Source organism: Schistocerca cancellata, chromosome 8 (genome assembly GCF_023864275.1).
Source record: "Schistocerca cancellata isolate TAMUIC-IGC-003103 chromosome 8, iqSchCanc2.1, whole genome shotgun sequence".
Taxonomy (NCBI): Eukaryota; Metazoa; Arthropoda; class Insecta; order Orthoptera; family Acrididae; genus Schistocerca; species Schistocerca cancellata.
Genome location: NC_064633.1, coordinates 326590170 through 326614014, shown reverse-complemented (window position 1 = coordinate 326614014; position 23845 = coordinate 326590170). Strand labels below are relative to the sequence as shown.

Sequence of the window (23845 nt, the reverse complement as noted above, 5' to 3'; positions counted from 1 at the left end):
CAAACTTTTAGAGAGCACAGGGTTCGGAGTATCGGTAATTTTATCAGCAGTGCTCAGTATATAGCTACAAGCTGCTCAAACGACACAGGATGGACGGAAACAGCCAAACTTGGTTTGGTGCAAAGTCCAAGAGACACCCGGGACAAGGTAGCTGATGGCCTTAGCGGACATAACGGGACGACTTATCGAAACCGGCTCCGAAATTTTTTGTATAGGAAGAATACACCAAAAGAAACACACTGCCAAAATTTTAGCTGCTAAGGCATTTAAGTGTGATTCGCAGATGTAGAAGAATATTCTCCTGGACCTCAACAATATTGGTGAGCTACCGTACCATCCATGACCGGCTTCTTGCTATGGGATGCACACGGTACCACTTATAAAGTATGCCTTTCACGCCACGTCACAGGGCATAAAAATTCGACATTGGGAAGGATCATCCAAACTGATGAGTTGCAGTACTTTGTGCGCGCCGATCGCAAGATACGAGCTATCAGGATCCACACGAAGCAATAAACACCTACTGCCGATACGTTACCGTTCTGGCAAGTGGTAGTGACCTGTCGTGTGCGCATGTGTGGGTTGTAGGAGGGAGGAGTGTTCATATTTGGCCAATGAACGACGCTATAACATATCATCAGAACGTGCGAATCCGCTTATTTTCCTTCAGTATTCCGCAGCTGCAGGCGACCGGTACTGTCAGTCAGAGGTGCGCTTTCGCATCACTTCTGGATTGTGGCAGAGTAGTTTGAGGAATATTCCATGAACGGCGGAAAGTAAGGTGGTTGTGAGCCCAACTCCCTCCAGCTCTTATCCCCGTCACATGACCAAAGAGTACTGAGCGCATATAAAATGCTATAGACAGAGATACACTATCTCATAAAAAGTATATGAACCCATATCAGTGGAGATTAATATTGAATTTTTTCACCCTTCATCTTTTGACGGCTTGAGCTCTACTGGGACTCTTAATGCGGTGTCTGAAGGTCTGTGGAGGAAGGACAGCCCATTCTTCCACCACAGCTGAAACAATAGAAGGTAGTGATGTTCGACGCTAGGGTTTCGAGCAAAGTTGACGTTATAACTCATCCCAAATATGTTCCACTGATTTCAGCTTGGGACTCTAGGCATTCCAGTCCAATTCGGGAATGTTAATTTTTACAGACCTTTGCCTCACAGATGCTTACATGGTACGTTGTCATGCTGATATGGAGGGTCATCGTCATGTTCCTTTACAGTACGCAGTATGCATGATGTAAAATGCGTTCTTATCCTTCTGCATTTAGCGATTTTTTAAAGTGCTACAACGATATCACACCCTAAGCACGAAAAACATCCCATACTACAGTGTAGCTATCTCTGTACTTCACTGTTGGCACAATGCATGATGGCACGTAAAGTTCTCCATCCATTGGAGAAACCCAAACCCTTCGAGTGGGAATAGCGTGATTCATTACTCCAAATCGCTTGTTTCCAGTAAATCCAATGTCCAGTGGCGTCGATTTCTAAACCACCTGAATCATAGTTTGCATTGACGACACAGATGTGTGGTTCATGGGAAGCTGCTCGACCATTGAACACCATTCTTTTTAAAACACTTCACACAGTCATTGTGCTAGCTGAATTGCTGGCAGTACTTCGGAAATCACGAGTGATTCCTTCTACTGATTTCATTTGACTATTGTATGACCACCCTCCTCAATGCTCGAAGGTCTGTGTTCGTCAGTACATGAGGTCTGCCTGGACTATGTTTAACTGTTGTTGTTCCTTCGCATTTCCACTTGACGATCACATCACCAACAGTGTCGACTTGAGTAGCTGTGGGAAGTTTGAAATTTGCCTGATGGATTTGCTACTCAGGTGACATCTGATGACTAGTCCACGTTTGAAGTCACTGAGCTCTCCTGACTGACTCATTCTCTTGTTACAGCTTCTCTACTTTATACTGACAGTTCCGCGTCTCCTGGCATGCCCTGATTAACTCATCCTCCTGTTACAGCTTCTCTACTTTATACTGACAGTTCCGCGTCTCCTGACACGCCCTGACTGACTAATTCTCTTGTTATAGCTTCTCTACTTTATACTGACAGTTCCATGTCTCGTGACATGCCCTGACTGACTCATTCTCTTGTTACAGCTTCTCTACTTTATTCTGACCGTACCGCTTCTTGTGACACGCCCTGACTGACTCATTCTCTTGTTACAGCTTCTCTACTTTATACTGACAGTACCGCGTCTTGTGACACGCCCAGACTGACTCATTCTCTTGTTACAGCTTCTGTACTTTATACTGACAGTTCCGCATCTCGTGACACGCCCAGATTGACTCATTCTCTTGTTACAGCTTCTCTACTTTATATTGACAGTTCCGTGTCTCGTGACATGCAGTGATTAATTCCGCATTAAATACAGTGTACTTTTGATCGGATAGTGTGTGAGTGATGGTGAAGAGTCATATATCAGAGCAGCTTTCCAAAAATTAATGTGAAATCCATGCCAACATGTTGGACGACCTCTGTAACCAGTGCTAAAAGAGCACTACCAGTACCCCCCACGTAGTAAGGATCTCGTAATTCAGCAGCACGTGAGTCTACTGTTTATGCTGCTGTAATCTACATTTTGAAAAGGAACATTTGTCGATCTAAATCTTATGAAACGCCTTATATTTAGAACATACTCATCAGGTAGCTGATAGGCAACTAGAATTCTCAGATATAGATTTCGAGCTACTCACCTCATTCATCCAGCCCTTCTTGTCTTTGCTGTAGAAGAGGATCCAAGCAAGACCCACACCAGTCACATAGGGCACGATCCTCGAGTATGTGGGGACGTACATGAGCAACATATACTCCGCCCACTGGTCGTGTCTGTAAATTTTTTTAACATAGTATGAGATGATCGAGGAACATCACAAGGAATTACATCTATAGGTAATTGTTGCGTTCTGCTCGTACTCTGTCAGAAGAGAATAAAAGCATAATCACCGTTTAACGTTTCTTCGATAGCATTGCTACTACAATCGAAGCATTACTTCAGTGGCAGTAGGACAGAAAATCAACTACAATTTAATCGAAGACACTCACCTCATGTGATGCAGGGAACCCATGTTACATCTTATTTTCAGTAGCCAAACTTGAATCCGAAAGAAGATTGTGTAAAATGCGAGTCGAGTGCTTTGGCGAGAGCACCACCGTCAAAGTAGGTGTCCAAATCTCGCTCACCTACAGAGACCCTTGTAAATATCAGCAGGATGTAAGAACCTCAAGCCAATTATCAACAACCATCAACGTGAAGGTAGTCTCAATTAAAATAGATCCATGGTGTAGTCCAGTGGCAGCACCAGACCTCAGGTGTGAAGCCTTGGTTGGAGGACAAACCGACAGAATCTAGACCGCCCATCCAAGAAGTCCAGAGACTGATCTTATTCCTGGCGTCTAAGCGTCGTCAATGGAGTAACTACAGTGGCAGCTTGTACTAACAACTTGTACTAAGCAAAAGATGTACATTCGACCAGCCAGCTGTGAGCAGGCAGTTTCAAGCAGTGGACGTGCGGCCACTGTTGTTCACCCTTGTTGCGTCACAAATCTCGATGAAGCAAGATCTCTACATCAAGTGTTCAAGTCAATCTCTAGAATCTTTTGAAGAAGAGGAAAGTCTGTGCAAAATTTGTCCCACGCATCTTTACTGCCAAATAAAAACAACTGCACGTGGACCGCTGCCGTGACTTGGCTGAAATAAACACGCTGACAGTTCTTTTCTGGGAAAAAAACCTCAGGGAAGCGACGAGACTTGACGTTATCAATACAAACCTACCGCAAAATGACAAAATGCATAAATTTGCACTCTGACTACAAACCGACATTGAAGCCAATGTGAAGCGCGAATTGAACAACATCTGACAGTTTCACAAGATTCGATGAACATTCTGTGCACTGTGTTCAAGTGAGAGGAGACTGTGAAGAACATAAGAAGCATTAAAATCACCATCTTAAGAGTTCTCTGTTTTTTTAAATTAATCTAGTCTCCAAACTCTTTGGACTAACGGATCATGTGCTGTCCGCATCGATTTAGAGTCAAGCAAGTCAGGCCTGGCAACCAAACCATGCAAGCGTGAACAGATACTTTTCAGAAGTATCGTAATGACAGACTGATGATATTCACTTGAAATTGTCATTTGCGAACGTCATTCTAATCGGGTCTTCGAGCTCGCGAAGTCCTTCGAACCTATTATTCTGCAGTCCACTAGTGTCGTCAACAATTATGGACGATACTGTTCGCCACCTCCCACACCCCGCCCCACTAAAGTGATATACAGGGTGGTCCAAAAGTCCGGAAACACCCTGATAAAATCCAAATGGAGTAGCAAACAAGGAAACAGAGTCCCTAAACTCCCTACAGATGAGGAAAGGGAAGGGGGAAACTTTATAGGCTATGCCACCAACATGGCGCCCATCTTTAAAGCCGCCATCTTGGATTCAACTCCAAAATTTCAAATGGGAATGTGCTCATGTGACATATCAAACAGATAGAGAATTTCACCAGAAAAACAATGCCATTGTTATTTTAAACATAGCTTTATTCATTCTCGGGTTATAGCCAATTACTTGCGGCAGCAGTGGGACGCTCAGCAGTGTGAGTATTACGCACTGAGAAGTCATAAAATGGAGCCTGAAACGGTGAAAAGTGACTATCCCATGCCTGATAGGTTACATGTATTTAACTGTTAGGTATCATTTACTCATGCTAACGTTTTAATCATTGTTTCCTTATTTACAGGTTACAAAATGTCCTTAACACATGAAGAACGCATTGAAATCATCTTGATATCAGGAGAAAGAAGCACGCGGATCATTGCTGAGGATTTCAACAGTCGTCACTCAACCACAGAGCCCATCACTCACAGCGCAGTTGTCAAGCTTTTGGCCAAATTCTGAGCAACAGGTTCTGTCGCAGATAAACCTAAGGCTGGAAGACCAAAATCCGCCACCGATGAAGCAACAACAGTGAGCATGTTGGCATCATTTAGCAAGAGTCCGCAACGGAGAACTAGTCGCCTGTCACAAGAATGTGGAGTTAGCCGTACCTCCATACTGCGAATTTTATCGCAGCACAAATCGCACCTGTACAAAATTCAGCTGCTCCAACACCTGAACGACGATGACCCAGACCGTCGGGTACAGTTCGCAGACACAGCAGTTCCAGATAAACCCACGTTTTCCCTATCAGGTGCTGTTCAGTGATGAAGCCAATTTCTTTATCAATGGTGAAGTGAACAAGCAGAATCACAGATACTGGTCCGACACAAATCCGCACTGGATTGATGCTTCCAAAACGGTCGACTCACAAAAAGTGATGGTCTGGTGTGGTGTCTGGGGTACCAAAGTTGTTGGACCTTTTTTTATTGATGGTACGTTAACAGCCAACGGTTATCTGAGGTTATTGGACGAAGAAGTGTTTCCCTCGTTGTTAACGGAGAACGGGACATTTCCGGAATTCTTCCAGCATGATGGAGGCCCACCACATTATGGGCACAATGTGCGAGCGTACCTGGTTGTGCAGATCCCGCAAAAGTGGATTGGTCGTAGGGGTGCTGTGGAGTGGTCACCACATTCACCAGATTTGACTCCTTTGGAATTTTATATTTGGGGTCATGTCAAAGCACTGGTTTATTCTGTGAAAATATGGGATTTACATCATCTAAAGCAGCGCATTGTTGATGCGTGTGGTCAAATTCAGCCAGATGTGTTGGTCAAAGTTCATCAGGACTGGGTTCGGAGGATAGCAATAACAATCCAATATAATGGACAACATATAGAGCCATTCCTATTGCTTTTGGTGGTCTCTCGGTACTGTGTAACATCGGCGTAATGTCTCTTCTGCACATAACACACATGCTGACGAGCGTCCCACTGCTGCCACAAGGAACTGGCTATAATCCGAGAATGAATAAAGCTATGTTTAAAATAACAATGGCATTATTTTTCTGGTGAAATTCTCTATCTGTTTGATATGTCACATGACCACTTTCCCAGTTGAAATTTTGGAGTTGAATCCAAGATTTCGGCTTTCAAGATGGCCCCCATGTTGGTGGCATAGCCTATAAAGTTTCCCCCTTCCCGTTCCTCGTGTGTAGGGACTCTGTTTCCTTGTTTGCTACTCCATTTGAATTTTATGAGGGTGTTTCCATACTTTTGGACCACCCAGTATATACTACAAAATGAAAGTTTCGGGCTTCCAGGGCATGAATATTATTCTGTAGGTGTTGGGTTGCGTACTTTGAGAACTTGTATGAATCTAAGCTGCGTGCTTTCACAACATGTTCTACGTGGCTTATGCTTTGCCCTTCCAGAAAAAATTGATACTATTCTATACGGTCCATTAACATTCATGTGACCACTGCTTATGTTCCATGTCAACGTGCAATAATCACTCACAGACCACAGGTGGCAGCACTAGAGTGGAGAGCAAATAAAGCAAGTTTGTGTGTGTGTGTGAAATCTTATGAGACTTAACTGCTAAGGTCATCAGTCCATAAGCGTACACACTACTTAGCCTAAATTATCCTAAGGACAAACACAAACACCCATGCCCGAGGGAGGACTCGAACCTCCGCCGGGACCAGCCGCACAGTCCGTGACCGCAGCGCCCTTAGACCGCTCGGCTAATCCCGTGCGGCAAGTAAAGCATGTCTGGGGACGCGGAGAACAGTGCAGCCGTTGTCGTGATGAGGATACGGGGTGATTTATCTGGTGTCAAAAAGGGCTTCATCATAGGTTTTCTGGCCAAGGACGGAAGCTTTACGGAAAATACTAGATTTATAAACTGTTCGCGTGCTGCCGTGGTTAAAGTACGCCGTACATGGCAAAATGACGCAATCCCAAACCGGCGTGTTGCACCGTGAGCTATAGACGATGGTCAACAGTGCCTGTGGAGATGTGTATGGGAGAATAGATGCGCAACAGCTGAACAATTGATCGCTCAGATTAATCAAGGGGCTACCTTAGTGTGTCCTCGGCGATCGTTCAGTGAATATTGGTGCGTAAGTGTCTGCGCTAAAGGCGCTTGGTTTGTGCATCCATGCAGACTGCTGTTCATAGACAACTAAGGCCGGAATATACACGCCAATATCTCAACTATACGTCCACTGAGTGGCGACAGGTGGCCTTTTCCGATGAATCACGTTGTATTCTCCATCAGATAAAGGGCCATTGATATGTATGGCGTGCGACGTCTGAAAGCAAACATCCGGCAACAATCGTCAGAGCGTTATGATCTGGGGATTGTTTTAGTGGATTTCCCTAAGTGATCTCGTCATTCTGGAAGGCCCAATGGATCAACATAAGTATACAATTATCCTTGGGAACTATTCCACCTCTACATGCAATTTGTTTTTCCTCAGAACAATGGCATGTGCCTCTGCACTGCTGGCCATTAGAGTTGGAACGCCCTGAAAGCAGCATGCAACGAACCTAGAACTTGCATGTAGTATACTACATGTTTCAAAACGCATATTGTTATCATTTAAGTACAACCAAAGCAAACTGAAGTAATACCATCTACATCCTATGTGTACGGAAAGACCACACAACGGGTTTGTCATTCAGAAATCTCATCTGAGTGTTGTTTTCACGGGGGAATGGAGTGTTTGCATTCTGTAAGAGACAGAAACATCTACCAGTACATATCGGAAATCTTCAGAGGCAGGATTATAGTCTACCTAGACTATCGTTTGTCATTTCGTTATATTGCTGCTTGCGTTGGTCGATATTTCACGACACGTATGTGAATATGGAGTTGATAAGTCTGCAAGGCGCGTGTTGTGTAGAAAAAATGAACTACTAGCACGAGCCAATAAGGAAAGGCCTAAACTATCAAGTTATCCCGTAATATATGATTATTTATGCCTCAGAAAACAAATTATAAACGCGATCTGACAACAATGTTTAACGAAACAGTCACAGACACACGTATGTGTTTAAAGATGCCTCAATGAGCATGTATTTTGGATTAGCTACGTATCTAAACATCGAACAGTATTTAATTGTTCAAAAAGGGCCTGTCCAGAATTTATGTACTGTGTATACTTTCTGATTATAGCCAAAATTCCTGCTATGAGGTTGATGCCTCATATCTGTAGACACGTAATTTAGACTCGCAAACAGTATTATTCAAACACCTCATTAAAATATGTTGACTAGAACGTAACGTAAGAACAACATCTCCACTTACTGTTGCAAATAGAGAGCCACTCGCTATCATCCGTTCAACAGAACATTTCACTAATATACCAAAACACTGTATTGTATTCACAAATCATCAGTCTTTACCAGCACCATCTGACGACTTGCTTTTCTCCACCTGTAACTTTAATACATGCAAAGAACAGGATGTTTAATGCTAATGGTTTGCCATATTAGAATATTATTAATTTAGTTAACTGTTCATGCCATATCTGAGCGCAGATGTGATGAGGCAAAAAGTGTGAACAAGATGTTGGCACAGCAACATGTAGCTATGTTATGAAAAACCCTAAATGAAATGACTTAGGTTGAACGAAATAATTGAGAGAAAATGTACAAAATATACATACAGGGTGTAATGGGTATTAGTGCAGAATTTCTATTGCTGACTGAGGACGGTGTACTGAACATTGCATCAGCATTTGCGTTATTTGCAGACTAGGAATTATAGCTATTAGGAGTCGTGTGTATTTATTTTGGGTAGTACCTCCAAGTATGTATAGCAAGAGCAAGACATTAATTCTTATTATCCCCTGGGCAGCAGTCAGGTGTTGAAGTGTGGCCACCTGGACGCAAAATAGTTAGTCTGTAGTGACAGTTGCAATCCAGTTAGTGGTGCAGTTATGACCCTAAAGAAAATATCAGATCATAAAAAGTTTGTGAAGTGTTTGTGGAAAGACTGTTTGACTCAGAAAAAAAAAACATTGGTGTGACTGTGTATATGTATGTATATATACAAGGTGTAATGGATATGAATGCAGATATTTTTATGTTGTCAGTTCCAGAAGAAAGTGTTCGCCGTTACCTGTATGAAATAAAAGACACTATTATAAATGTTCCGTCGTAACCACAAGCGCTGGCACGAAGATGAAGAACGCAAGAGCGAGAAGGCTGTGAGACGAGGTCAGCCAGCAGTACGCTGACTGGGACCGCTCCACGACAGGAGCGGCCTCTAGTCGAAGAGAACATAAGCGCCGCTTCTGCTAGCCTCGTCCGCACAGTAGAAGACGGAAACTAATAGACCTGGACTAGAAGAGGGCACTAGAAAAGCTGTTACTTGTGATCAATATCCATTACTCGCATGGACTTTCTTTATAGCGAAAGACATTGGTTATTTGCATGTCGCCAAGAGCTTGCGACACGACATTGTAAACCAAAGTTAAATATTGTCTTCTGGGCATGTCTGAAAGAACAGACACTGTGCGTTCACATAAGAAGTTATAGAAGTTACGCCTGCGAAATTATAAGTAACTTACAAATAATAAATACATGTTGAGAGAAGTGCCCTCTTTGCCAATCATTTCTGGTCTCTCAGGATAGTCTATACCTATTGATCCATTTGTAAACAATGTACTTCAGGACACTCTATGCCTATTGATTTACTTGTAAACAGTGTACTTACATAGAATGTAAAGACAAGGTTAACGCTTATTACAAACAAGAATATTTAACGAAACGAAAACAAATTAACACAACCTTTACAAACGAATCGTTTTAGTGACCTTTTCAATTGTGGTTTGAGAAAATTCTTAAGTTGCACCGATTTCAAATTAATTACATCTATATTAATAGCCAATTGTTTAATTAATTAAATAATAAATGAACCTAATAACTATACTAATGACATATTTGAAAATAAGGCAAGGTTATGCACTCACAATGAGGGTGTGTGGGAGTTATCTTCATTCTGACACATTTGCGTAATGGCGGAAATTAAATTGTGTTGTAATTTACGCTGTGTAAAAATTATCGATGTGAGACAGTCCACAACTACGAGTGGTGACGTAGTCACTGTAAAGGCGACAGCGATCCAATGTCACGAAAGTTTCGTAAATGCCACAACTGTGACTGATCACAAATACATGATCATTCAATTACCTGTTTTGATAGCTTTGATCATGATCAGATTGATCGAAACACAGAAATATGCATATGGTATAGAAATGTATATAACGGCACTCTATCAACAGTAATAAGCAATGAAACTTCCTGGCAGATTAAAAATGTATGCCAGACGAAGACTCGAACTCGGGACCTTTGACATTCACGGGCAAGTGCTCTACCAACTGAGCTACCCTAGCACGACTCACGATCCGTCCTCACAGCTTCAATTCTGCCATTGACTTGTCTCCTACCTTCCAACCTTCACAGAAGCTCAGTTGGTACAGCACTTGCCCGCGAAAGACAAAGGTCCCAAGTTCGAGTCTCGGTCCAGCACAGAGTTTTAATCCGCCAGGAAGTTCCGAATCAGCGCACACTCCGCTGCAGAGTGAAATCTCATTCTAGTAATAAGCAGTGTCGTAATAAACATAGACTGGAAAGTTAGCAAAACGTACGCGTATTCGTAGCCGTAAGTAAAATTGTCACGTGGATTGAAATCAGGGTACAATAGTAGCCACAAATATCCCGTAATTTCGGGTCGTCGCTTGTTGCGTACTGTGCTTAAAAATGTAATCTTATACTGCGTGTGCATACACCTACATTTAATACACAAAATGTAGTTAAAAGGGAGCTGGAGTCGAACGGGAAGTATTATTTAAACTCCTGAAGTGTAGCTACAAATAAATGTATCTGCCATATGCAGTACAGTAAAGCTAGACGATAGCTTGTCAAACCATAACAAAGTAGCAGACACAGCGGGCATACCAAAAATAGATCTGAGGAACGGCTGGCGCCATGGTGTTGTTGATACAAAGCAGAGAAATGGCAAAGATAAACAAAGCATACATTTAATTATACAGGGTGAGTCACCTAACGTTACCGCTGGATATATTTCGTAAACCACATCAAATACTGACGAACCGAGTCCACAGACCGAACGTGAGGAGAGGGGCTAGCGTAACTGATTAATACAAACAATACAAAAATGCACGGAAGTATGTTTTTTAACACAAACCTACGTTTTTTAAATGGAACCACGTTAGTTTTGTTAGCACATCTGAACATATAAACAAATACGTAATCAGTGCCGTTTGTTGCATTGTAAAATGTTAATTACATCCGGAGATATTGTAACCTAAAGTTGACGCTTGAGTACCACTCCTCCGCTGTTCGATCGTGTGTATCGGAGAGCACTGCAGCATACATCGCGTTTCTACAGAATGATCTGTCAACGTTGTTCGAAAATGTCCCACTGGAAACGCGTCGACGTACGTGGTATCAGCATGATGGTGCACCTGCACATTCCGCAATTAACACTAGGCTGACCCTTGACAGGGCCGGCCGCGGTGGTCTAGCGGTTCTGGCGCTGCAGTCCGGAACCGCGGGACTGCTACGGTTGCAGGTTCGAATCCTGCCTCGGGCATGGGTGTGTGTGTGATGTCCTTAGGTTAGTTAGGTTTAAGTAGTTCTAAGTTCTAGGGGACTTATGACCTAAGATGTTGAGTCCCATAGTGCTCAGAGCCATTTGAACCATTTGAACCCTTGACAGGATGTTCGACGGGCGTTTCATAGGACATGGAGGACGCATAAATTGGCCAGCCCGTTCTCCTGATCTTACACGTCTGGACTTCTTTCTGTTGGGTACGTTAAAGGAGAATGTGTACCGTGATGTGCCTACAACCCCAGAGGATATGAAACAACGTATTGTGGCAGCCTGCGGCGACATTACACCAGATGTACTGTGGCGTGTACGACATTCATTACGCCAGAGATTGCTATTGTGTGCAGTAAATAATGGCCACCACATTGAACATCTATTGGCCTGACATGTCGGGACATACTCTATTCCACTCCGTAATTGAAAACGGAAACCACGTGTGTACGTGTACCTCACCCCTCATGGTAATGTACATGTGCGTCAGTGAAAAAGACCAATAAAAAGGTGTTAGCCTGTGGACGTAATGTGCTGTTCCAGTCTCTTCTGTACCTAAGGTCCATCACCGTTCCCTTTGGATCCCTATGCAATTCGGTGCTCTCCGATACACACGATCGAACAGCGGAGGAGTGGTACTCAAGCGTCAACTTTAGGTTACAATATCTCCGGATGTAATTAACATTTTACATTGCAACAAACGGCACTGATTACCTATTTGTTTATACGTTCAGATGTGCTAACAAAACTAACGGGGTTCCATTTAAAAAAAAGTAGGTTTGTGTTAAAAAACATACTTCCGTTCGGCCTGTGGAATCGATTCGTCAGTATTTGATGTGGTTCACGAAATATATCCAGCGGTAATGTTAGGTGACTCACCCTGTATATACAACAACAATTGCCGAAGTTGATATTTCGTTTGAAGGGAACCAAATGAATTTCTCAGAGTGAGAAAGAAGTGGCAGATGAAATATTAGCCTTTCTGTAAGATGAGTGAGTGGAATGTGTGGTGTCGTATACGCTTGACTGTGCAGGCAATGGACGTGAGGACTGCAATGACATGCCTAACAAGTGAAAGTGATATTGAAACAGGTGCCGAGCCATGTGGCGTCTCCAGTGAAACGCAGTAAAGGACAATCGTTGTACAAGGAGCAGGTACTAAACATAATTCCGTACATGGAATATTACCCTCAGCATACTAAAAATACAATTATGAACAGATTTCGAATAAGTCCGCAACCATATGACCTGGTTGCGTATAAGAAAAACGACGGATATTAAAGGGACGAGGACTCCTTGTTACAAAAACTGGTGTTTGCGCGTTTCAAGGATGCTCCAGACAATTTACAGAACGTGCATGATAGTGACCTACTACGTTATGCACATCAAATTGCCTGCAGCGTGGATGCAGTGATCTCATGAGAAGCAGTGGTTGGCCGATACAACTTCAGAGAGTGGTACAGAATTGGTAGCCGTAAGATTACGAAATTTCAAACAAAGCGTCAACTTGATGAAGCGCAGCAATCTGCGGTAGTGGCCCCAAAATTCGGAGATGGCATAAACAAACTTGTCCCGTCATTCAGTGAGGAACTGTTTTCATCTCTGACCAATCGGGATTTGAAGAGGAAAAGCATATGAAAGGAACCCTGGAAATTAGAGGTACCAAGAGAGTAGCTTCAAAATCAACTCTTGATGCCTTAACGCATTCGTATACAACTATATCGATTGTTAATGTGGATGGTAAACTGACTAGAAAGTTATTTACTGTGCTGAGAAAAGCTAGAGGTGCTGTGCACCCATCGATTCTTTCTAAAAAAATGGTTCAAATGGCTCTGAGCACTATGGGACTTAACTTCTGAGGTCATCAGTCCCCTAGAACTTAGAACTACTTAAATCTAACTAACCTAAGGATATCACACACATCCATGCCCGAGGCAGGATTCGAACCTGCTACCGTAGAGTCGCGCGGTTTCAGACTGTAGTGCCTTGAACCGCTCGGCCACCCTGGCCGGCACGATTCCTTTTCCTGTGCGTGATCTTGCAAGGCCATTAGATAATATTTACGTCACAGCAAGCAAGAGTGGAAAAACTGCCGTACGAGAACTACAACTATTTTATGAGCACTGTTTTGACCAATAACTTGTCAAAATAACTTGCTTGTGCTTGATTCTTGGTCTGCGTATAAAAATAACACTCCTTTAGGGCAACCCATCCCGCCTCAGAAATGTGTGACATTGCAGTTCATACCACCTGGAACCATTGGACAAATTCAAGCACTGGATGTTTGTTTTTCCGTGGCTATCAAACATACTATCGGACTATCTGCAGCTATGCTCTAACGGATAGCCAGTTTTACTGTAAGCTCCACGACAGACTGTTCCGCATTCTGTTGCATGCCACCATATTCCATCAGTTCCTGATGTACATGGTGAGTCAATAGCAGCTAATATTTTTCATCTCATAATGGTTAACACAACGCTTTGAAATGAACCTTACTAAATACTGAACTTGCAACCTCGCACTCAAGGGGTTCCTTGTAAGATTACATTTCTAACTGTGTTTGCCGGCCATTGTGGCCGAGCGGTTCTAGGCGCTTCAGTTCGGAACCGCGCTGCTGCTACGGTCGCAGGTTCGAATCCTGCCTCGGGCATGGATGTGTGTGATGTCTTTAGGTTAGTTAGGTTTAAGTAGTTCTAAGTCTAGGGGACTGATGACCTCAGATGTTAAGTCCCATAGTGCTTAGAGCCATTTGAACCATAACTGTGTTTTACGCCGCTGCGAACTGTGTTAGGCCAAAGAGATCTAGCGGCCATGCCCCCTCAGGTGCTTGCTCTGGTGTTGAAAGCACGGCACGTTAGCGACGACCCAACATTACTGGACACGTGTAGTTACTATTTTATCATGATTTTCAGCCATGTGACAATGCCACTTATGGATACGTATTTTAATTGCTTTATCTATCAACCTCATGAAGACAGGTATGTTTTGATAACTTTCCAGACTACGTACATTACGACACTGCTTGTTGGAGTTGGTAGCCTTCCATTAAGGACATTTTTTATAACGTATGCAGATCTAAATATTTCGATCAATTTAAAGATGATCAAAGCGATCGAACCCGGTAACTGAATAAACAAATATTTGCTATGAGTGATTGTTGTGGCATTTACAAATATTTCATACAAGACTATAGCTGACACTCTCAGTTATCATCCGACGCCTTGATTATAATTATCGCTCACAGCATTTGGTAGTTACTAACTCTGAAATGGCCTTCTAATAAAGTTCTTATAATTATGCTGACGAAGCTTTAGTACCTTTTATACTACAATTTCCAGTCAAGTGGCAATGTACGTGCATCGATGTTGTGATCACCCAGGTGTATTCGGCTTTCTGGTAGGACGTTCTGTTGCTATCACCTCAGTTCTGTATTATTGGCCACATTCATTTATCTTACAGCTTGCAGAGTCCTCTATCTTTGCTGCGTTCATATTCGGCGAAACTCAAACTGCCTTTTCTCCCAATCCAAAGCTCTGGAAAAGATCGGTCGACGGCAGCAGTAAAACTGCCTGTACGATGACCGGCAGGTGGCAGCTGTACCCATCTCTCTTCTTTATAAAACACGCCCTCGCCCTCTAACAGTTCGGAGATGGGAGTCGCCTTACAGGTTTTTTTCAAAATCAGTGCTCAGTTCATGATACTCCATGCTAAACTAACGTTAGAGTCAAACCATCGTGCTTTACTACAATATGCACTCTTTGTACATGTGATCATCAGGTGGCTCGTTTCTCAGCAGTGAAGGGGCCAGCTCTTCATTTCAGCACTACACCCTTACGCTGCTTTTCGTTTCTAACGAGATGGACAGACCTGCAGTCCTGATAGAACGGAAGGTCTTCTCTCGTTAATGTATCACCTTAAGGTCGACGACTATTGCAATCATTCGTTAGAGTAAAATTAAATAAGAATGCAGTTTGCAATATTTTAGTGTAAACGAAGGAGGTAGGAAAGAAATATGCAGTTTAACGTTCTGTCAACAGCGAGGTAAGCAGAGAAGGAACATAAGCTGGGATCCGGCCGTGCTAAGGAAGGGATTCGGCTATGTTGTTTCCAGAGGAATCAACCAAGTCCATATCTCGAGTGATTTAGGAAAAGAAATGGAAAACATGAATGTGAGCAGAGGTTTGAACCCAGTTTCTCCCGAATATGAGTGCACTGCGTTATCCGCTGTGCCATTTTGCTAGGCTAGTTGGAAACATCGGAAATAATGCAGAGCCCTGGAAGCTTTGGATCAAGGCAAGCAGACAGATGCAGTATCTCTTGATTTCCGAAAAGCATTTGACTCAGTACCACACCTACGCTCACTGTCAAAAGTACGATCATATGAGGTATCAAGTGAAGTTTATGACTGGAGTGAGGACTTTTTGGTAGGGAGGCCGCAACATGTTATCTTGGATGAAGAGTCATCGTCAGATGTAGAAGTAACTTCGGCTGTACCCCAGGGAAGCGTGTTTGGACCCTTGCTGTTCATGTTGTATATTAATGACATTGTAGACAATATTAATAGTAACCTCAGAATTTTTACAGATTATGCAATTATCTCTAACCAAGTACTTCCTGAAAGAAGCTGCTTAAATATTCAGTCAGATGTTGATAAGATTTCAAAGTGGTGCAAATATTGGTTCCTTGCCTTAAATTTTCAAAAATGTAAAACAGTGCAGTTTGCAAAACGAAAAAACACAGTGTCCTGTGACTATAATATCAATGAGTCACTGATGCAGTCGGCCAACTCATACAAACGCCCGGGTGTAACACTTTGTAGGGATGTGAAATGAAATCACATCACATAGGATCAGTCGTGGGTAAAGCATGGGGTGGACTTCAGGTTATTGGTAGAATACTGGGGAAGTGAAATTAGTCTATAAAGGGGATTGCTTCAAATTGGTTGTGTGACCGGTTCTAGAATATTGCTCAATTGTGTGGGACCCGTACCAAATAAGACTAACAGCGGATATTGAACGTGTACAGAGAAGGGCAGTACGAATGGTCACAGCTTTGTTTGACCGGTGGGAGTGTCACTGAGATGTTGAAAGAACTGAACTGACAGGCTCTAGAAAATAGACTTAACACTATCCCGACAAAGTCTACTGCCAAAGTTTCAGGAACAGGCTTTAAATGGTGTCTTTAGGAATATACTACAACCCCAACGTATCGCTCACATACGGATCGTCAGGATGAGATTAATTACAGCACGCACAGAGGCGTTCAAACAATAATTTGTCCCCCGCTCCATACGAAAATGGAACAGGAAGAATCCCTAATAACTGGCGCAATGGGAGACGCTCTCTGCCATGCACATTTCTCCTTGATTTGGAGGGTATAGATGTAGATGTAGATGTAGACGAAGTGGTCGATTCCATCCGAAACGCCGACAAAAACTTAGCAAATGATCATATTAAGGCTAAATTCTTCATTTGTGTGTCCGTAGTAGCTTTACAATTCTTGAGGGTATTCTTGTTCTGTCGTTGCAGCTACAAAGTTGCAACGACAGAACAAAAATACTCTCAAGAATATTAAGGCTAATTTGAAACACTGTGGTGAATGAAGTGTAAGAGTCTAGGCATTTTCGTGAAAATGAGCGAGGAACTGTGATATGCTCTCAAAATGATGAGCAACATACGAGAAACGCTAGACATCGTGTGCTCAGGGTTAGGGAAGGGGAGGGGTGAGCGGGAGTGGCCGGGTGCTATGTAAATGGAAGATTTTGAAGTGGAATGGATTTATGAATAGCAACAGAACGTAGCAACATCTGTGCCTCTTAAAGAAACCTATGATATTTAAGGCTGAATAACAAGTACCTACACTGTTTTAGTTCTACTGATTTCTGTAAATAAAACAAACTTTTGCAAATTGAAAATGTCTTTAACGTGCAGTGCAGCTACCTAAGTACCTTCGACATACCTAAACTAACATGAAAAAAATCAACAGTAAATCTTCAACGCAGTTCCTGAAGGGCATGCTACAGACAGACGTTGCATAATGATGCCTTTGGCAGAAGAGTCACATGCTACAACCCTTTGCCATTGCATATGCTCTGTTGCATACCTTCTTACGTGCACACCACTATAACACACGACCGTCCTGGGCAGTGACTTGTTGCCCGCGAAGAAAACAACGTCGCCTACACAGGTATCCTAGTGTGAGTACCACTGGTTCTAGGGGAGCGGCTGAGAACACAACTAGCCTCGGTTAGAAAACGGGTAGCTCTGGATGACTTGCATCCTTGCGCCCACCCACAATCAGTGTACGTATGCCCCAGCTGCTCTGTCTCCGTGTGATTCTCAGAGGGCACTGGCCGGCAGTTCTCAATATTGACCAACGGATAAAGATAGTCCTGTGTACAGGTTTCAGACGTTGAATGGAGTGATTTGTCTTGCGCTAGTCACATTCATAAGAGTATTTTGTCAAAGAGTTTATGGGTGGGGGTGGGCAATTTGAAAACAGGTTATGAGATGACTGGTTTGGATTTAAGTGAAGAAATACTACCCGCAAATCAATTTTAGTTCTGTGGCTAAAAATAATGGGTGGAGTTAAGAAAAATGAGTACACATAATTGTATTGTAGATTTGGAGAAAGGATTTGAAATGTCGAATGAAAAAAAAATGTTTTCCGTTCCTGGGAAGTGTGATATCAACTACAGACTGGACAATATAAAAGTGCCCCGAAAAATATTTACTGCACCTTAACACAGGCATCCGAGCTTACATCACCTACACCGAGGTGAATATGACGTAAGTTGGGTTGCCTGTCTTAAAGTGCACGAAATATTTCTGGACCAGTTAACATGTTGGCCACCTTGTACATCAACTACAGCCACAGAAGCGTAATCCACTCTCATCCAGTGTTCGCTGGAAGACTAAGCACTGACAGAATGATCCAAACGTGTAGGGAAACGGTGCTCTTTGTGACCACTGGTATTTTCTTTTTACACTGAAGAGGCAGTGAAAGAAGTGAAGGCATAGACAGAATATTGCACTACACGATCTGCGTGTAATATGGCAGCAGTTTGCCGCAGGTAAACAGGAAATGAGTCAAGTGTTAAACGCAAGGGAATGTGTGACAGCTGATGGCTATAATATGCACACAAACAATAAGAAAAGTAAGATAATGGTGTGCGTAGGGGACAGGTAAGCGCTAAACTTGAACAAGAGATGCTTGAAGAACTGGATGAATTTTAATACCTCGGAAACGGAGAGATGAAGAAGGGAGATGCAAGATGGACTTAGGGGCTAGGAATGCGTAAGCCAAAAGGGCTTTTTGTATAAAGAAACACCTACCAACATCGAAAAATATAAACCTTCAGACAAGAAGAAGATTGATGTTTAGAGCACAGATCTTTTTGGTTACAAGACATTGACGACAGGGAAAAATATATTTGGAACCACTAAATGCCTTTAAAATAAGGGAACTATTGTAGGAAACTATTGTAGATCATGTCGTCTGGCTGAATAAGGCATGAAGACGCCCTGGGACTAGTCAGAGAGAAAACATCTGGTTAAGAACATAATGAAACGAAGAGACATAATGGATGGGGGCAAACTACGACATGAATCGTTGCCGCAAACATTGGCTGAAAGGATGTCAGAGGGAAAGATATGAGAACACAAGGCACACCGCTTATGATGTAGGATGCGACAGTTACGTTGACATGACGATGACAGTGCTGTTAGCGGAAATCGAGGGCTGCATCAATCCGGCTGCAGTTACAGTGAGTAAAACCACTGTTTCTGAGGTGTTAGGTGCCGCACACTTCACTGTAGACATACGGATTGATCACGACTTGACAGAAACCCTTTTTCCCACAAATTATTTTGTTCCTAAGTACAACACGGGTAGAAAGACGAAAAAATAAAAGTTAACGATACCTATGAAAAGACAAGACTTTGTTCCTGAATACATCTACATCTACATCTATACTCCGCGAGCCACCTTACGGTGTGTGGCGGAGGGTACTTATTGTACCACTATCTGATCCCCCCTTCCCTGTTCCATTCACGAGTTGTGCGTGGGAAGAACGACTGCTTGTAAGTCTCCGTATTTGCTCTAATTTCTCGGATCTTTTCGTTGTGATCATTACGCGACTTATATGTGGGCGGTAGTAATATGTTGCCCATCTCTTCCCGGAATGTGCTCTCTCGTAATTTCGATAATAAACCTCTCCGTATTGCGTAACGCCTTTCTTGAAGTGTCCGCCACTGGAGCTTGTTCAGCATCTCCGTAACGCTCTCGCGCTGACTAAATGTCCCCATGACGAATCGCGCTGCTTTTCGCTGGATCATGTCTATCTCTTCTATTAATCCAACCTGGTAAGGGTCCCATACTGATGAGCAATACTTAAGAATCGGACGAACAAGCGTTTTGTAAGCTACTTCTTTCGTCGATGAGTCACATTTTCTTAGAATTCTTCCTATGAATCTCAACCTGGCGCCTGCTTTTCCCACTATTTGTTTTATGTGATCATTCCACTTCAGATCGCTCCGGATAGTAACTCCTAAGTATTTTACGGTCGTTACCGCTTCCAATGATTTACCACCTATGGCATAATCGTACTGGAATGGATTTCTGCCCCTATGTATGCGCATTATATTACATTTATCTACGTTTAGGGAAAGCTGCCAGCTGTCGCACCATGCATTAATCCTCTGCAGGTCTTCCTGGAGTACGTACGAGTCTTCTGATGTTGCTACTTTCTTGTAGACAACCGTGTCATCTGCAAATAGCCTCACGGAGCTACCGATGTTGTCAACTAAGTCATTTATGTATATTGTAAACAATAAAGGTCCTATCACGCTTCCTTGCGGTACTCCCGAAATTACCTCTACATCTGCAGATTTTGAACCGTTAAGAATGACATGTTGTGTTCTTTCTTCTAGGAAATCCTGAATCCAATCACAAACCTGGTCCGATATTCCGTAAGCTCGTATTTTTTTCACTAAACGTAAGTGCGGAACCGTATCAAATGCCTTCCTGAAGTCCAGGAATACGGCATCAATCTGCTCGCCAGTGTCTACGGCACTGTGAATTTCTTGGGCAAATAGGGCGAGCTTTTGCGATTATGCGGTTTTTGGACTCCATGACGGACAAACAGACTGTAACGGCAAAAAAATTTCAGTACCAGACTGTATTGCGCTTGAAAGTGTTATTCGCTGCCCGGAAGCAAATGTAGGTGATTATTCGTAAAATTCAAGGGCTCCTTTATTGAAGGGCAAGAAAACGAAAAAAAATTAAAAAACATGTTTACCGATAATAGACGCAGCATGAACGTGCGGTTGCATTGAATTTCATGAAATCAGTAACTGACATTACAGCATGTAAGAAATGAAAGAAAAATCAACAATTGTGGTTTCATCAGAGGAAATAATCATGTTATCTTTCCTTACAGAAGCCACTATCAGGAAAGAATGCTCTGAAATACATACTGTTCAATTGTGACAAGTTTCGACTAGCGACAGAATGGTTATGTTTCACGTCGACTAAGTTAGTTTTTGGTATTATCGCGGTACTGAAGCTCATAACACCAGACTAGCTATATTTGTGTAGGACTAACAATAACTACAGAGCCGTCTATCGATGATTCAAACAACAAGATTTATTCGCAAATTACACATCCGTTGTCACTTGATAATGTCTTAGGAAGTTCAAAAGACGATGGTAATCGAACAAAATATTGTAGAATGTGCACAAAGATGCGTTTAATTTATGAACGCGATGCCGCTGCTATCATGCAATTGGCTTACAGTGACAGTAAGCATTATCATACAGTTGCGACGAGCGTCAGATTGAAATTCTTACGTGGACGTGGGGTGTTGACAAATTAATATGAGATGAAGCGGTAATTCCACGAGGCAAAATTAGTGCATTTAGAAGGTGTCAGATGTATTTATTGAATTGTAAGTGGATGTATCGATCTACTGTGTGCAGAAACGCGAAATCGAGCTGCGACTTGTGGAGATGCCTAGCTGTAGCTCGCAGAGAAACAAAACTGCACCTCACGGAGCTAGCATAGCAAAATGTTTTTGAAATTGTAATATTTTTTTGGGTTACATCATGCCATACTTTATTTGTAATAATATACAGAACAATCACAGACAATTTTTACATTTTCACAAAACCAGATTCTTTACACCATACGTAAAGAGCCCCTATCTTGATCCAATTAGACGACTCCGTTTTCTCAGCATAAAAGATATATTGCAGTAGAAATAAGAGGTATAAATACCTTTAATAAAAACATTTCCAACGTTAATAGTATGGTACGTAATCACATCACGATTCTCGAAACTTTGAAGGACACTAATACTCACAATACCTCCACTGCAGACGATAGCCGCGGTAAGCCAACGCGTACCATGACCAAATTTATCGTTATCAGTTAACGTAAAATTTAAAATACCACTAGCAAAAAAAACAAGCATCTTGTTATTTTCGTCGCAGGAATAGCCGTCACCGTTCTACAGTGTACAAATCAGTTAAAAGTTTGGAGCTTAAGACTGGAGGCGGAGCATCTACAAGCAAGAATACGACAGCGAATTTAAGAGGAGTTGCATCTTATGCAATTTCAGAAGGACCTAGTGTGGTTTTTGGATCTAATATCAACTTCAGTCTTATCAATAACGATACTTTCAGCCCTGGCAGTGGTTGGTTTACTATTGCTGTAGTAAGAGTAGACTCAGTTGGTGGTGGCCTACAGAGTTTAAATGATCGCGATATTATTCCTTACCGTGCCTTTCATGTTGGGGAGGTACTAAACAACGACTTTGATAATGCTTATTTTTTTGTAATAGGCCAATGACAGTCTTCTCTGGTCGTCGTCGTAAGATTGGTGAAGATGAAGGTGTTTGTGTTTGGTGTAAGAGTCATGGTGTTCGTGAACAGGCGACCTTGAGTGATGATTGTACCGTATATTATCAAAACAAAGTATGGCATAACTTAACCCCCCAAAAAGTTAACTATTTCAAAAACATTATATTATGCCCGCTCTGTGCGGTGCGGGGTTTTGTATCTGTAAGTCGCAGACACCTCAGAAATCGAAGGGAATACATTGCAAGTGTGTGCAACTAATATGAGCTGTCTTACAGGAAGAGACTGACGTAGAAAAAAATAGGTGAACCAATAATGCAAACTGATACTGGAAAAACGCTGAATGATTGAAGGCAGTTTTATGGAAGCGGTGCTCGGCATAGCGAACGTATTCGCTGAAATTCATTATGATGCATAAACATCGGCTACTGCTGCATTATGCAGCATGCAGTACGCACCGGAATTCGACAGCGGTAGGGTCGTAGTCTGTCGAGGGTACAGTTTACCTTCCCGCAATATCACTGCCCGCTTCGATAAGGATCCCATGAGTGTGAAGCGAATATGGAATCGATTGGTTCAAGAGAACTATACTCAATGCCATACAGGGCCTAAAGAGCTCTGCTTGACTAGCGCCCGAGAGGCAGGACATATTGTTTGCTCGGCCATATAGTAACGTTCAGACACGTCGTGTACCTTACGACAGGGAATGGGCTGGTTTGCTGGAAGACAAGGACCCACACGAAAAGTGCGACGGTGTCTGGAGCGCCCTGGACTGTCAGTGCGGCGACCGTGCGACCGTAGTGGTGGCTCCCGATGAATCAAAGCGGAGGACGGTCCACTGTCAGAGTTATGCCCTGAGACCACGTTGAACTCACGAATGGCACCACATCCTCTTTGCAGACAAGTCCCAGTTTTGAGTACAATATCAAGATGGACGCGGATTATCCGAGGAGAGCAAACATTGCGATAGTGAATTCGTCATCATCCTTTGGGCCCATCACCTGCCGTAGTGGCATGGGGTTCCACCGGATACACAAAATGACCGCTTATGGTTCACATATCCAACAATTTGGGCAGCAGCTATTACATTTCTGACTTCTAAGGTCGGTGGCTAAACCACACCTTCGAGGTCCCTGTGGCGTTTCCTTTCAACAAGATAACGCAAGACTACATGTTGCTCGTTCTATCCAACTGCCTTCGATACTGAGGGTATTAGATTTTCTGCCCCGGACTGCACCTTCAGATCTCTTACCCACTCAAAACCACTGGGCAGGGGTTCGACAGCTACATCTAAATTTACATATACACTCCGCAAGCCTCTGTATGGTTCGAGGCGAGGGCACCTTGTACCACTACTGGTCATTCCCTTCCCTGTTTCACTTGCATACAGAGCGAGGCAACGACGATTTTCTGTATCCCTTCATGACAGCCCAAA

At 42.8% G+C, this 23845-nt stretch overlaps 1 protein-coding gene across 1 annotated transcript in view; it reads right to left on the bottom strand.

Moving 5' to 3' along the window:
• LOC126095542 (nose resistant to fluoxetine protein 6-like) overlaps positions 1-23845 on the bottom strand; it is a 149207-nt gene that overhangs the window by 57730 nt on the left and 67632 nt on the right. The window contains exon 4 of the mRNA XM_049910322.1: positions 2735-2867. Within this exon, the coding sequence (XP_049766279.1) occupies positions 2735-2867 (133 nt within the window). The remainder of the gene's footprint in view (positions 1-2734; positions 2868-23845) is intronic.